Genomic DNA, 15,342 nt, shown 5'->3' with positions numbered 1-15,342 from the left:
TTTTTCAACTGTTCCTTTGCTGTGCAAAAGCTTTTTATCTTGATGAAGTCACAATAGTTCATTATTGCCTTTGTTTCCCTTGACTTTGAAGACATAACTAATAAGAAGCTGCTGTGGCTGAGGTCACAAAGGTTCCTGCCTAGGTTCTCCTCCAGAATTTTGATGGATTTCTGTCTCACATAGGTCTTTCATCCATTTTGAGTCTATTTTTGTGTACGGGGTGAGGAAATGGTCCAGTTTCATTCTTCTGCATATAGCTGTCCAATTTTCACACCACCATTTGTTAAAGAGACTATCTTTTTTTTCATTAGATACTCCTTCCTACTTTGTCAAAGATTAGTTGACCATAAAGTTGAGCATCCATTTCTGGGTTCTCTGTTCTGTTCCATTGATCTATGTGTCTGTTTTTGTACCAGTACCATACTGTCTTGATGAGTATGGTTTGTAATAGAGCTTGAAGTCTGGAATTGTGATGCCAACAGCATTGGTTTTCTTTTCCAACATTTCTTTGGCTATTTGGGATTTTTTCTGGTTCCACACAAATTTTAAGATTATTTGTTCCAACTATGTGAAATAAGTTGATGGTATTTCGATAGGGATTGCATTGAATGTATAGATTACTTTAGGTAGCATAGACATTTTAACAATATTTGTTCTTCCAGTCTATGAGCTTAGAACATTTTACCATTTCTTTGTGTCTTCCTCAATTTCTTTCATGAGTGTTCTATAGTTTTCTGAGTACAGATCCTTTACCTCTTTGGTTAGGTTTATTCCTAGGTATCTTATGGGTTTTGCTGTAAATAGGATTGACTCCTTAATTTCTCTTTCTTCTGTCTCATTCTTTGTGTATAGATATTCAACTGATTTCTTGCATTGATTTTTATATCCTGCCACTTTGCTGAATTCCTGTATGAGTTCTAGCAATTTTGGGGTGGGGTCTTTTTGGGTTTTGCACATAGGGTATCATGTTCTCTGCAAAGAGTGAGAATTTGACTTCTTTTTTGCTGATTCAGATGCCTTTTATTTCTTTTTGTTGTCTGATTGCTGAGGCTAGGACTTCTAGTACTATGCTGAACAACAATGGTGGTAATGGACATCCCTGCCACGTTCCTAACCTTATGGGAAAAACTCAGTTTTCCCCATTGAGAATGACATTTGCTGTAGGCTTTTTCGGCTTTAGATGGCTTTTGTGATATTGAGATATGTTCCCTCTATTCCTACATTGTGAAGTGTTTTAATCAAGAAAGGATGCTATACTTTGTCAAATGCTTTTCCTGCATCTATAGATTGAGAGGATCATATGGTTTTTCTCTTTTGTTTTATTAATGTAGTGTATCACATTGATTGATTTGTGAATGTTGAACAGCCTTTGCAGCCCAGGAATAAATCCCACTTGGTCATGGTGAATAATCCTTTTAATGTACTGTTGGATCCTATTAGCTAGTATTTTGGTGAGAATTTTTGCATCCATGTTCATCAGAGATATTGGTCTGTAATTCTTTTTTGTGCTGGGGTCTTTGTCTGGTTTTGGGATCAAGGTAATACTGGCCTCATAAAAAGAGTTTGGAAGTTTTCCTTCCATTCCTATTTTTTGAAGCAGCTTCAGAAAAATAGATATTAATTCTTCTTTAAATATTTGGTAGATAACTCTGGGAAACAAACAAGGGGTGGTGGAAAGGGAGGTGGGCGGGGGGTTGGGGTGACTGGGTGATGGGCACTGAGGGGGGCACTTGATGGGATGAGCACTGGGTGTTATGCTATATTTTGGCAAATTGAACTCCAATTTAAAATATATATATATATTTGGTAGAATTCCCCTGGGAAGCCATCTGGCCCTGGATTCTTGTTTGTTGGGTGATTTTTGATTACTGATTCACTTTCCTTGTTTGTTATGGGTCTGTTCAGATTTTCTATTTCTTCCCGTTTCCAGTTTGGTAGCTTATACATCTCTAGGAATGCATCCATTTCTTCCAGATCACCTAATTTGTTGGCATATAGTTGCTCATAATATGTTCTTATAATTGTTTGTATTTCTTTGGTGTTGGTGGTAATCTCTACTATTTCATTCATGATTTTATTTATTTGGGTCCTTTCTCTTTTCTTTTTGATAAATCTGGCCAGGGGTTTATCAACCTTATTAATTATCTTAGTTTCGTTGATCTGTTCTACTGTTCTTTTGGTTTCTATTTCATTGGTTTCTGCTCTAATCTCTATAATTTCTCTTTTCCTGCTGGGTTTAGGCTTTATTTTCTGTTCTTTCTCCAGCTTCTTTAGGTGTAAGGTTAGGTTTTGTATTTGAGACCTTTCTTATCTCTTGAGAAAGGCTTATATATTGCTATATACTTCCCTCTTAGGACTGCCTTTGCTGCATCCCAAAGATTTTGAACAGTTATGCTTTCATTTCCATTTGTTTCCATGCATTTTTTAAAATTTCTTTTTGATTTCCTTGTTGACCCATTCATTGTTTAGTAGGATGCACTTTACCCTCCATGTACTTGGGTTCTTTCCAAATTTCCTCTTGTTACTGAGTTCAAGTTTCAAAGCATTGTGGTCTGAAAATATGCTGGGAATGATCTCTGTCTTTTGGTACCAGTTGAGACCTGATGTATGTCCCAATGTGTGATCTATTCTGGAGAATGTTCCACGTGCACTTGAGAAGAATGTGTATTTTTTTTTTTTTTTTTTTTTTTTTGCTTTAGGATAGAATATTCTGAATATATCTGTAAAGTCTATCTGGTCCTGTATGTCATTCAAAGCCCTTGTTTTCTCATTAATCTTCTACTTAGATGATCTGTCCATTGCTGTGACTGGGGGGTATTAAAGTCCCCTACTATTATTGCATTATTATCAATGTTTCTTTAATTTTGTTATTAATTGGCTTATATAATTGGCTGCTCCCATGTTAGAGGCATAAATATTTACCATTGTTAGATCTTGTTGGATAGACCCTTTAATTATGATATAGTGTCTTTCCTCATTTCTTATTACAGTCTTTGGTTTAAAATCTAATTTGTCTGATATAAGGATTGCTACCCCAGATTTCTTTTGATGTCTATTAGCATGATAAATGGCTTTCCACCCCCTCACTTTAAATCTGGAAGTGTCTTTGGATATAAAATGAATCTCTTGCAGACAGCATATCAATAGTTCTTGCTTTTTAAAATCCAGTCTGATAATCTATGTCTTTTGATTGGGGCATTTAGCCCATTAATATTCAGAGTAACTATTGAAAGATACAAATTTTATGCCATTGTATTTTCTGTAAAATCACTGTTTCTATATATTGTCTTTGTTCATTTCTAGTCTATGTTACTTTTGGGCTCCTTCTTCACTTAAAGTATCTCTTTTAATATTTCTTGCAGGGCTTGTTTAGTGATTAAGAATTCTTTTAGTTTCTGTTTGTTCTTGGATATTTTTATCTCTCCTTCTATTATGAGTGACATGTTAGTTGGATAAGTATTCTTGGCTGCATATTTTTCTCATTTAGCACCCTGAATATATCATGCCAATTCTTTCTGCCCTGCCAGGTCTCTGTGGATACGTCTGCTGCCAGTCTAATGTTTCTACTCACTTGGGTTGTGGATCTCTGGTCCTGAGATGCTTTCAGGATTTTCTCTTTGTCTCTGAGATTTGCAAGTTTCACTATTATATATTGGGCTATTGATCCATTCTCAATGATTTTAAGGGGTGCTTCTCTGTGCCTCCTAGACTTGGATAACTGTTTCCTTCCCCAGATTAAGGAAGTTCTCTGCTATAATTTGCTCCAACATACCTTCTGTCCCTCTCTTTCCTCTTTTTCTGGGATCCCAATTATTCTAATATTGTTTTGCTTAATGGTATCACTTATCTCTCGAATTGTCCCCTTGTGATCCAGTAGTTGTTTATCTGTCTTTTTCTCAGCTTCTTTATTCTCTATCATTTTGTCTTCTATATCACTAACTCTCTCTTTTGCCTCATTTATCCTAGCAGTTAGAGCCTCCATTTTTTGTTGCATCTCATTAATGGCCTTTTTGATTTCCATTTGATTAGATTTTAGTTTTATTTAGTTTTTTATTTCTCCAGAAAGGGATTCTCTAGTGTCTTCTATGCTTTTTTCAAGCCTAGCTAATATCTTTATAGTCATTATTCTGAATTCTAGTTCTGATATCTTACTTATGTCCATACTGATTAGGTCCCTGGCAGTCAGTACCTCCTGTTCTCTTTTTGGAGGTGAGTTTTTCCATCTTGTCTTTCTGTTCAGAGAAGAATATATGAATGAGACGATAAACTACTAAGATGGCAACAATGACCCCAGAGAAATATACACTAAACAAATTAGAAGAGACCTGAAACAAACAAACAAAAAAGAATATCAGACATGTGAACAGATTAGAGCAATACACTGGATCCTGGGTGTATTTTGGCCTGTTTGTTAGAAAACTAGATCCCAAAATTGTAACAAAAGAAAAACTTAGATATATATAAAAAATTAAATATAATGAAAGGATAGAATGTAACTGTAAAAATGAAAATTGAAAGACAAAAAAAAGAGAAGAAATATAACTAGACAGGTGGACAGAACAGAGCAATACCATATTCTGAGTGTATTTTGGTCAGTTTGTTAGAAGAGACTACATCTCAGAATTGTAAAGAAAGAAAAAAATATATATATAATATACAAAAATAAAATTAAATACATTGATAGGCTAGAATGTAATTGTAAAGATGAAAATTTTAAAAGATTTTAACAGAATAGAAAAAAAAAACAAAAAAAAAGGGAAGAAGAAAAGAAAGTGAATATGATCAGACAGGTGAAGAGAACAGAGCCATACACTAGATTCTGGGTATATTTGGTCTGTTAGAAGAAACGACATCCCAAAATTGTAAAGAAAGAAGAGCTTATATATATACAAAAGTAAAACTAAATACAATGAATGGGTAGAATGTAACTTGCAGAAAGTGGTTGCTTTTCTATTTGTAGAGTTGTAGCTATTCTTTTCTCAGATCTTTGGTTGAATTCACAAGCGTTCAGAATGATTTAATAGCTGTCTAGCTGAATTCCTGGGACCAGATGAAACTAAGGTTTCCTACTCCTCCACCATCTTGGACTCTCCTGGATTCATTTTATATTTTAAATGTGCATGCCCAGATGTTCTAGTGCTATTTTTTGAAAAAGACTATATTTTTTCCATTGACTTGCCTTTGCTCCTTTGTCAAAGATTGGTTATATTTGTAGGGGTCTATTTCTGTCTGGATTTTCTATTTTAGGTTCTAATGACCTATTTGTCTATACTTTCACCAATACTACAGTATTTTGATTACTATTATTTTATAGTAACTCTTGAAGTTGGGTAATATCAGTTGCCTGATTTTGTTCTTTTCTTCAGTATAGTCTTGGCTAAACTGAGTCTTTTGCCTTTCAATAAAAACTTTAGAATCAGTTTGTTGATACCCACAAAATAACTTTCTGTGATTGTTAAGACTGATATGGACTGACATCATAACAATACTAAGTCTTCTTATCTATGAACATGATGTATCTTCCCATTCATTTAGGTCCTCTTGATTTCTTTCATCAGAGTTTTGTAGTTGTCTTCATATATAACTTATAAATATTTTGTTAGATTTATACTTATAAACCCCCTTTGGATGCTAAAGTAAATTGTATTGTTTTTAATTTCAAATTCCAATTGTTCATTGATGTTTGTTTATTAACCACATATCCTATAACATTGCTATAAATCACTTGTTACATTTGATTCTTTAGAATTTTCTACATAAACAATCATGCCATCTGCAAACAAAGTCATTTTTCTTCCTTCCCAATCCTTTTACCTTTTATTTCCTTATTTTATCATACTAGCTAGAACTTCCAGTATGGTGTTGAATTGGAGTGTTAAGAAGGACATCCTTTCCTTGTTCCCTGTCTTAAGGAGGAAAAGCATCTAGTTTCTCACCGTTAAGTATATTAGCTATAGGTTTTTTAGTAAGTGTTATTTATCAAGTTGAGGAAGTCTCCCCCTGTTCTAGGTTTCCTGAGAGGTTTTTTTTTTTTTTTTTTTTTTTTTTTTTAGGAACTTTAAAACTTAATGAGTGTTAGGTTCCCACAAATTTTGATAAGTTGCATTCTAATTTTATTTTAGTTCATATTTTTAAATTTCTTTGGAGAGACTTCATCTTTGACGACCCATGTGTTATTTAGAAATAGTTTTGCTTAATCTCCAGATATTTTGGGACTCTGTCAGCTATCTTTCTATTATTGATTTCTAGTTTAATTCCATTGTGACCTGATAGCATACTTTGATCAATTCTATTTTTCAAAAAACTTGCTAATGTGTGCTTTATGGCCTAGAACGTGATCTATCTTGGTGTTTCATGTGAGCCTGAGATAAAAGTGTATTCTGCTGTTGAACAAACATTCTCTCAATGTCAATTACATGTAATGAATTGATGGCTCTGTTCTGTTCAATTATATCTTTACAGATTATGTCTGTTGGATCTGTTGATTATTGACAGAGAGGTATTGGAGTCTTCACCTATAAGATTACATTCATCTCTTTGCTGTTCCACGAGTTCTTGTCTAATATACTTTGATGCTCTGTTGTTGTTAGGTGCACTGAGGATTACCATGTTTTCTTAGAAAACTGACTCCTTTATTATTAGGTCGTGCCTCTTTTTATTCCTGATAATTTTCCTATTCTGAAGTCAGCTTTGTCTTGAAATTAATATAGCTCCTCCAGCTTCTTTTATTAGTGTTAGTATAGTGTATCTTTCTCCATCCCTTTATTATTAATCTATTTGTCTCTTCATGTTTAATGTGCGTTTCTTACAGAGAACATAGTCTTTTTTTTAAATCCACTCACAGTTCTGTCTTTTAATTAGTATATTTAGACCATACATTTTTACAGTGATTACTAGTTAATATATTTCATATTCATAACTATTTTCTATTTGTAACAGTTTCTTACTCTTTCTTACTCTTTCTTACTCTTACTCTTTCTCTTTCTTTCTCTTTCTTACTCTTTCTTACACTTTCTTACTCTTTTCTTTGTCTTCGCTTTTTTTTTTTTTTTTTTTTTGCCTTCTCTGGTTTTAATGATCTACTTTCTCTCCTTTCTTAGCACTTCAATTATATATTTTTTAAATGTTTTTAATGGTTGGCTTAGAGTTCACAATTTGCTTTTACAACTAAATTGTCCACTTTTACATAATACTATACCATGTCATGGGAAGGGCGGGTACCTTATGATAGTTTATCCAATTCCTCCCTCCTATCTCTTATATTGCTTTCATACATTGCATTTGTTCATAACCCTAATCACCTAATACATTATTACATTATATTTTAAACCATATATGTTAAGCCAATAAGAAAAAAAGATATTACTTAATCTTTACCAATTCCCTCTTTGATGTTATGGCTTTCTTTATGGTAATTCTGAATTTTTGACCTACATTATTTTACTTCTCCCTGGAGAGTTTTTAACATTTCTTGCAAGGCAGGTGTGTGAGCAACAAATTTCTTCAATTTTTGTTTGTCTGAGAAAGGATATATTTCTCTTTTACACTTGAATAATTTCACTGGACACAAATTCTAGCTTGGTGTACTTTTCCTTTTAACACTTTATTTTACTTCACTCTGTCCTTGCTTTCATAGGTTTTTTTTTTTTTTTTTTTTTTTGCTTTCATAGTTTTTAAAGAGAAGTCCAATGTAGTTACTATTCTTGTTCCTGTATAGGTAAGACTTGTTTTTTCCCCCCTTCTCTGGCTTCTTTCAAAATTTTCTCTGGACAGAACATAAAGACTCCTAACTCTGGGAAACAAACTAGGGGTGGTGGAAGGGAAGGAGGGCGGGGGGTGGGGGTGAATGGGTGACGGGCACTGAGGGGGGCACTTGACGGGATGAGCACTGGGTGTTATTCTGTATGTTGGCAAATTGAACACCAAAAAAAATAAATTTATTATTTAAAAAAAAGATTTTCTTTGGAAAACAGTTTGCACATGAAATATGTAGATGTCAGTTTTTAGTATTTACCATAATTGGTGTTCTCTGAGGTCTGGGTCTAAGGATTTATATATGTCATTAATTTTGGAAAATTCTCACCAATAATTATTTCAAGGATTTTCTGTTCCTTTCTCTCTTTCTTCTACTTCTGGTATTCTCATTACATATATGTTATACCTCTTATAATTGTCCCACAGTTCTTTTTTTTTAAGATTTTGTTTTTATTATTTATTTATTTGTGAGACACACACACACACAGAGACAAAGAGAGAGAGAGAGAGAGAGAGAGAGAGAGAGAGAGAGAGAGGCAGAGACATAGGCAGAGGGAGAAGCAGGCTCCATGCAGGGAGCCTGACGTGGGACTTGATCCGGGTCTCGGGATCCCTTGATCCCGGTCTTGATCCTGGACTGAAGGTGATTCTAAACCGTTGAGCCACCGGGGCTGCTCTGCCTCACAGTTCTTGGCATTTTATTTTATTTTTTCATTTTTTTATCTCTTTGTTTTTCAGTTTGGGAAGTTTTTATTGACAAATATTCATGTCCACTATTTCCTTACAGTTGTTCAGGCAACTGATGAGCCCATCAGAGGCATTCCTTATTTATGATACAGTGTTTTTTTTTTTATTGCTAACATTTCCTTTAGATTTTTTTATTAGCATTTTTATCTTTCCGCTTATATTATCCATCTGTTCTTGCATGTTGTTCACTTTTACCATTAGAGTCCTTAGTATATTAATCATAGTTATTTCAAATTTCTAGTCTGGTAATTCCCAAATATCTGTCATATCTAAGTCTGGTTCTGACACTTGCTCTGTCTGTTCAGACTGATTTTTGTCTTGAGCTGCCCTGTTATTTTTTGTTGAAAGCCACACATGATGTATTGGGTAAAAGGAATGAGGCAAATAGGGCTTTTGGTTGAAGTTTCATGTTTCTCTGACTAGAAATAGTCTGTTTACTGTTTGTTGGAGCTGTGGTAGTAGAGGTTAAATTTGTGTCTAGTGTCCTTGTTTTCATCCTCCTGCTGTCTTTAGGTTTCCCTAGAGACTCCTTCTTAAATAGAGTCTGAGTCTTACACTTCTTTCATTGGCAGTCCCACATATTCATGAAAGAGACAGTGATGTGGTAAGGTGAAGGAGAGGAGAATTATTTTATAGTCTTATGATTAGATCTCAGACTTCTGTGAACCTGAGTTATGTTATTTCTCTTCCCCCACATCAAAAACTAGAAGGTGCTAGAGATGAGTATTTCCCCTACATTAGCTTGGAAGGCTCTGGTAAGCCCAAGGTGATAAGCCTCTGATAAGATAGTTTCCTTTGAGTAAAGGCCTTTGTGAAGAGAGCAGAATAATCTGGGAGTATCTCAAAATGTTTGCTTCCCCCTCCAACATAATCAGGAAGGGGATCCCTTTTATTCCTAATTAGCCATGTATTTTTATCATGAAAATATTTAAATCATTCTTTTAAAAATCCATATTTCATACATGGAAACATAAATCATTACTAAAAATACCTTTTTGCTAGCTATGGAAAATTTTACATTAAAATCTAAAGTTTTAATACAGAAATAACTTGGAAGTGTTATAGTAGAAATGGCCCCAAATAGAATAATAAAATTAAAGAATATCTAATAGGATTGGTGTACTTGGATATTTATCAGTTAAAAATTCAGCTGGTCATTGGGAAGACTAAAAATTTTATGGTTATTTTAAAGTTTAATTTACAGTTTATATATGATAGTATCTCAAATTATTTCAATTCTAATTATCAGCACAGAATCAGCTTGTTTTATTTCTTAATTTCATTTTTAACGACAAATAGCAATGTAAAAACCCCTTGAACCTTTAGTTTGTGTTGGCTTCTGGGGAACAACTTATGCTTTATATACACCTCTTTATCTACCGTAGAGCTTCTGTTGGAATATCTACAGTGATAGGGAAATAATTTACAATAGGAACAAAAACTATAAACTTTCTGGTGCTAAGAAGCTTATGGAGAGAATACGAATTTTTTTTTAAGGACTTATATAAGTGGATAGGTTTATACAATATATAGAAAACCCCAGTATAATAAATGTGGCAATTCTCCCCAAAGTCATTTATAAATTCAATGTAATACAGGAAATAATTTGGAGATACATATAATTCCCAACAGGATTTTTATAGAACTTGAGCAGTTTGTTCCAAAATTCATACAGAAGTAGAAGGAGGCAGAGAATTATCATACTTTTTAAAGACTAATAAAGGAAAGAGGCTTACCTCTCTAGACCTAATTGTCTAATTATAATCTGTTAGACATTATTATTTTTCTTTTTAAGGTTTTATTTATTTGAGAGAGAGAGAGCACAAGTGGGGAGGAGAGACAGAGGCCATGGGAGAAGTAGGCTCCCATTGAGCAGGGAGCCTGATGTGGGGCTGGATCCCAGGACCCTGAGATCATGACCCAAGCCAAAGGCAGACGCTAAACTGAGCCACCTAGGTGCTCCCATGAGTCTACTCTGTCATGTTATACTGCTTCATGTTGTAGCAGAATAGGGACAAATAGACCAATGGAAGAGACTAGGGAAAAAATGTGTGTGTGGGTAACATGTATGGGACTTCACATAAGAAGTAGACCGCATATCATTTGTCAAAATTTGCTCTATTTATTCCATGCTAAAATATTTTTTAATATTAACTAATATTAAAAATATCTTTTTCAAAAAAATACCTAGAAATTTCTGCTGCTTGGAGCCACAGCCATTGAAGATCGTCTTCAAGCACGTGTTCCAGAAACGATAGCGACTTTACTGAAAGCAAACATAAGAATATGGGTCTTGACAGGAGATAAACAAGAAACTGCAATTAACATAGGTAATTGATACAAAGTTTTAGAAAATCTGGTTGGACAGGTATATATATCCTAGTATCAAGAAGGAATGATTGAGCTTCCTTCAAGTGATTGTTTCATATGTCTTTGGCAAAGCGGAGTGCAATGGAATCTTGCCATTACATGGCAGGAAAATTGAACAAACTAAGCAAAGCAAACAGTTCTGTCTCCTTCACATTGTTGAAATAGAAACTGGAGAATGCTTACATGAGTAATATGTAGTTTCTTGTTGCTTTCCTTTGAAGAAGTTAGGGCATATTCCCCCCTATAACATATATACTTACCGTTGTATTATATGTGTTTATTCATAAAAATTTTGATTATTAGTGAGAATATTTGGTTGTTTTTTTCCAAGCTCCAGTGTCACTTTTTTTGTTTGTTTGGGTTTTTTTTTTTTTTTTTTTTTTTTGGTTTTTTTTCCCCTGTAACTTTACTGTATGATTGTATCTTAGGGTTGAGATATACAGAAAAAGAGTTGAAAAATCAGTTGTTAGCTGCAAATATTCAAATTTTGATAGAAGGAATTGAAATTATTATTTTCTTAATAATCATCATGGTAGCAGCTCCAGTTAGATTAATGTATATGATAAAACGATGCACCAGACACCCCCTTTAAATGTTGTCACCACCTATTTAGTTTACTTTCATTCATTTAAGAATATTGAATCAATACTTGCCAGGTACCAGGAAAATCTAAGAGCTGGGAATGAAAATGTGAGTAATAATCTGTCCTCATGAAATTTATGTCCACGTGGAAAAGATAAAATTAATAAGCCAATCACTGTGTTTTGTAATATTGCAGTCAGTGCTAAGAATAAAAACACAGTAAGACATAGCAAGAGGTAGACAAGGTAATCAAATAGAACACCTGTTAAGACGATGACTTTTGAACCTGAAACCCAAGTGGAAAGAGGGAGCAAGCACTGGGAAGATCTCTGGTACAAGTGTTCCAGCCAAAGAGTATAATGAGCATAATGGCCCTGGTGTGGGGATGTGCATACTAGAGTAACAAATGAAAAACCAGAGTAATTGGAGTACAGAGCAAGGCAGAGAAGATAGGAGATGAGAGCTTGTCAGGTCACAATAAGAAATGTACACAGCTTTAAGCAGGAGAGTAATAGGATCTAATTTATGTTTTAAAAATATTTGTTGGCTATTGTATGAAGACTGGACTAAATTGAAGTCAGGGGATGAGGTAGGAAGCCTTCATCAAAGTCTAGACAAGAGATGATGGTGACTTGTACTAGAATGTAATGGGAAGTGTGAGGGAGAGACTAAATTTGGGGTACATTTGGTAGATTGATCTCTCAGGCCTCACTGATGAGGGAGTGTGGTGAGTCAGAGTTTTGTTGTGAAGAGGAGCAGAGAAATAGGGTATAGCTGGAAGAGAACACATAGTCAATGAAGGGTTGGCTATTTTTGAAGGATCTACTTACCCTCTGTAAGCATCAATTTTCATGTCTGTAGAATGGGGATAAAATAATAGTTTTAACCTCATAGGGTTATTCTGAGGATGCCTTGAGGTCATCCCTATGAAGAGCTTAGCTTGGTATGAAGCACTTACAAGTCCTTCATAATGCTAGATATTAACATAATTATTAAGGACTCACAAAAAGGAGTGCAACCATGAGGTAGTCATTCATTTCACCACCTGGCCAATTTTTGAGAACATACCACACATATACTCTCCTTTCGCCAGCTCTCCCATATTTTGGCTTTAGTGTGACTTGCTGTTTCTTGATAACTATGAACTCAGTGACTACAGTAATATGATGTATATTCTCAGAGTATATCCTGTGAAGGACTTAGCTGACATCACCACAGGAGAGGACAACTGCTCTCTCACTACCTTCCTAAATTTCACCTAGTCACTTTTTCCAGATCCACAACCTGAGGATTGTTTACTTTCCCTAAGCCTTTGACTGTCTCCTCAGCTCAGGATTGAATCCCAATGTTGATGAGACACAGTCATTGTTGGTAGGGGAATTTTTAATCCTTATTGAATGAGACTTATTTTTGTTAGCAGAAGTCTATAATTCACTTGAAGGATTCTTTGCTCAAAATAACTGGATTCTTAGATAACTGCTATATTGAACTGCAGTCATTTCCAAAAGTAATTATTTAGTAACTGTGGTGGACTTAAAGGAAGAAAGGAAACAATCTCTCTAGTTTCCTAAAGCAGAACTTGGAAATATCTGGAAGAACCAGGCAGGACAAGAGTGAAGGGCAATGCACATGTGTGGAGGAAGGGCAATATATACATGTTGGAGGGGGAGGTCACAAGGGGAGGACTGTCCCCTGAAGGGGCAGCCAGTGCATCCTTGCCTTTTGGAAATGAGTGTCTGCTAACTAAAAAGTTATTTAAAAATTTTTTTTAATTACAAAAAATTTTTAGGGGGTGGAGGGGCAGAGAGAGGGAGAGAGGGAATTCTAAACAGGCTCCACAATAGGCATGGAGCCTGATGTGGGGTTCCATCTCACAACCCTGAGCCAAAATTGTGAGTCAGACACTTAACTGAATGAGTCCCAGGTGACCTAGGTTTTTAGTTTTTTAAAGACAATTGAGAATTCTGTCTTCTGATGTGAAATGTCCTGATGCAGAGATGTTGCCTCAAACATGTAAAACTTTGCAAGAGCAAAGCAAAACACGTCTGTTAGTGGAAAGCAGTCTATAATCCCCTGACCTCTTTGGAGTCCTGGGTCCCAGATCGAATTTTATTATCATCCCTGCAGAGACCAGCTAGAAGATGGAATCAGTGAACCTTGGTATAAACCGAAGACCGTGCTGACATAATTTGTTTCTTAGGGGCTTTCTGAACTCTAGCTTTTTCCAAGAAAAGCAATAGCCTTTGGTTAGAGAGCTCTCGTGTTACATTCATGGTTTGAATGTCTGGGAAATGAATTCAAAAATAAAAAGATTGAGCTATGTCTGAGAGCTGACATCTTTACACCTTTAGAAGAGAATGTAGAACATAGTGGTTGAAAATCACAGACTTTGGAGTTAACTAGGACCCGGTTTTGAACCTGAATTTTTGCCTCTATATTTATGAGCTTGTACTTCTGTAGAGTTTTCTCAGCCTTAATTTTCTGATTAGTAAAACTGAGATAACCATGATATCTCTGGTGGTTGTGATGATTAAATGAGATGTGTATGTCAAATTTTTTCCAAAGTATTGGGCACAGTGAGGGCTTTGAAAATGTTGGCTGCTGCCTTTATGAATGTTGTGACAGTTCTAATTACCATCACCTCTCATGGAGCTCAAGTTGGCTAATGTTTTTGCAGTTAAAAGACTAAAGATAGTCCTGATTCTGGTTACAAACAAAATTTGACTAAGGATTTGGCAGGAGGGTAACTTTTAGGAATCAGTGTGTCAAGACTGGTTTTTGACAATAGCCACAAGTGATTATATAAGGACTGCTGTTTCATTTTGGCCTATTTTCTAAGACTGCTAGTTCTATTAACTTCTGAAAGCTTTCTGATAACGTGATTCAACATAATCTGCTGCTTCCTAAACTCAGCAGCATTTATGTTATTGTATTTCACTTACCAATATGCTATTTTTTTCTTTTGCATTAGCTTTGATTCTTTAGGTTTTAAGAGGCTTATCATATATCTATTGCAAATCTTCCTTTGCGCCCACCATGATGCTGGGTACAAGTAAGCACTCAGCACTTGCATACTGATTGAATTTCATCATAATATATAGAGACTTTTAGCCTTTGTCTATATAGAGCCAGCAGCAGCAACAGATTCAGGAGAGAAGATTCCTCATGGGGGCTGCACCAGAACCCACAGTGGTCAGTGGGAGGCTGGTTTGTCAGTGTCAGGCACAAATATTAACTCTCCAACCGGGATGCTGCTACAGAAACTGTCAGCATTAGGCAGTTAACTTTGTCAGTAACTTATTACAAAATAAAAGTGGACACATGAACATTGCAATAAAATGTATCAGGAAATCTTTAGAATTCTTTGAAAAGTTTAGAATCTCTGGTTTTGAAATACTGCTGCAATAAGGCAAAGCAAATATCCGCAGATTTTGAAATAGAAATTAAATTTAAAGATCATTACATTCTGTGGGGGGAAAACACTGTCTACATAGGAAGCATCAGATGAACAAATAATTGATGAAGAAGACCATTTAAAAAATGATTGTTTCCTGTAATTGGATAGGCTTTCAATAGAATACATAAGTAGGCATTTTGAATTATGTAAAAATCATGAAGCTACTTTTGCTTTTCTGTATGATGTCCACAAGTTTCAGGAAACTTCAAAGGAAATGTTAAAATGATATTGTATAAATTTAGGTTTAAGTTCCAATTTAATGAAACTGATTTATATGAATAGTTTTAGAAAATTTGACCCATAGAAATCATTAGTTACAAATGTATAAAAATTTAATTTTCAAAATAATTTATCAGAAATTTATCACAGTGTCCTCACAGCCTAAAAAAAAATCTTAATAGCTCCAGTAATAGTTATATCAGAAAGATCTT

The 15,342-nt window shown here is 34.8% G+C and overlaps 1 protein-coding gene across 1 annotated transcript in view; it reads left to right on the top strand.

Moving 5' to 3' along the window:
* The window catches only part of LOC112918520 (phospholipid-transporting ATPase IB-like), a 162,864-nt gene that overhangs the window by 77,014 nt on the left and 70,508 nt on the right, over positions 1 to 15,342 (top strand). Inside the window, exon 22 of the mRNA XM_025996587.2 lies at positions 10,694 to 10,832. Within this exon, the coding sequence (XP_025852372.2) occupies positions 10,694 to 10,832 (139 nt within the window). The remainder of the gene's footprint in view (positions 1 to 10,693; positions 10,833 to 15,342) is intronic.

Source organism: Vulpes vulpes, chromosome 9 (assembly GCF_048418805.1).
Source record: "Vulpes vulpes isolate BD-2025 chromosome 9, VulVul3, whole genome shotgun sequence".
Classification (NCBI taxonomy): Eukaryota; Metazoa; Chordata; class Mammalia; order Carnivora; family Canidae; genus Vulpes; species Vulpes vulpes.
This window is presented reverse-complemented; position numbering and strand designations above follow the sequence as displayed.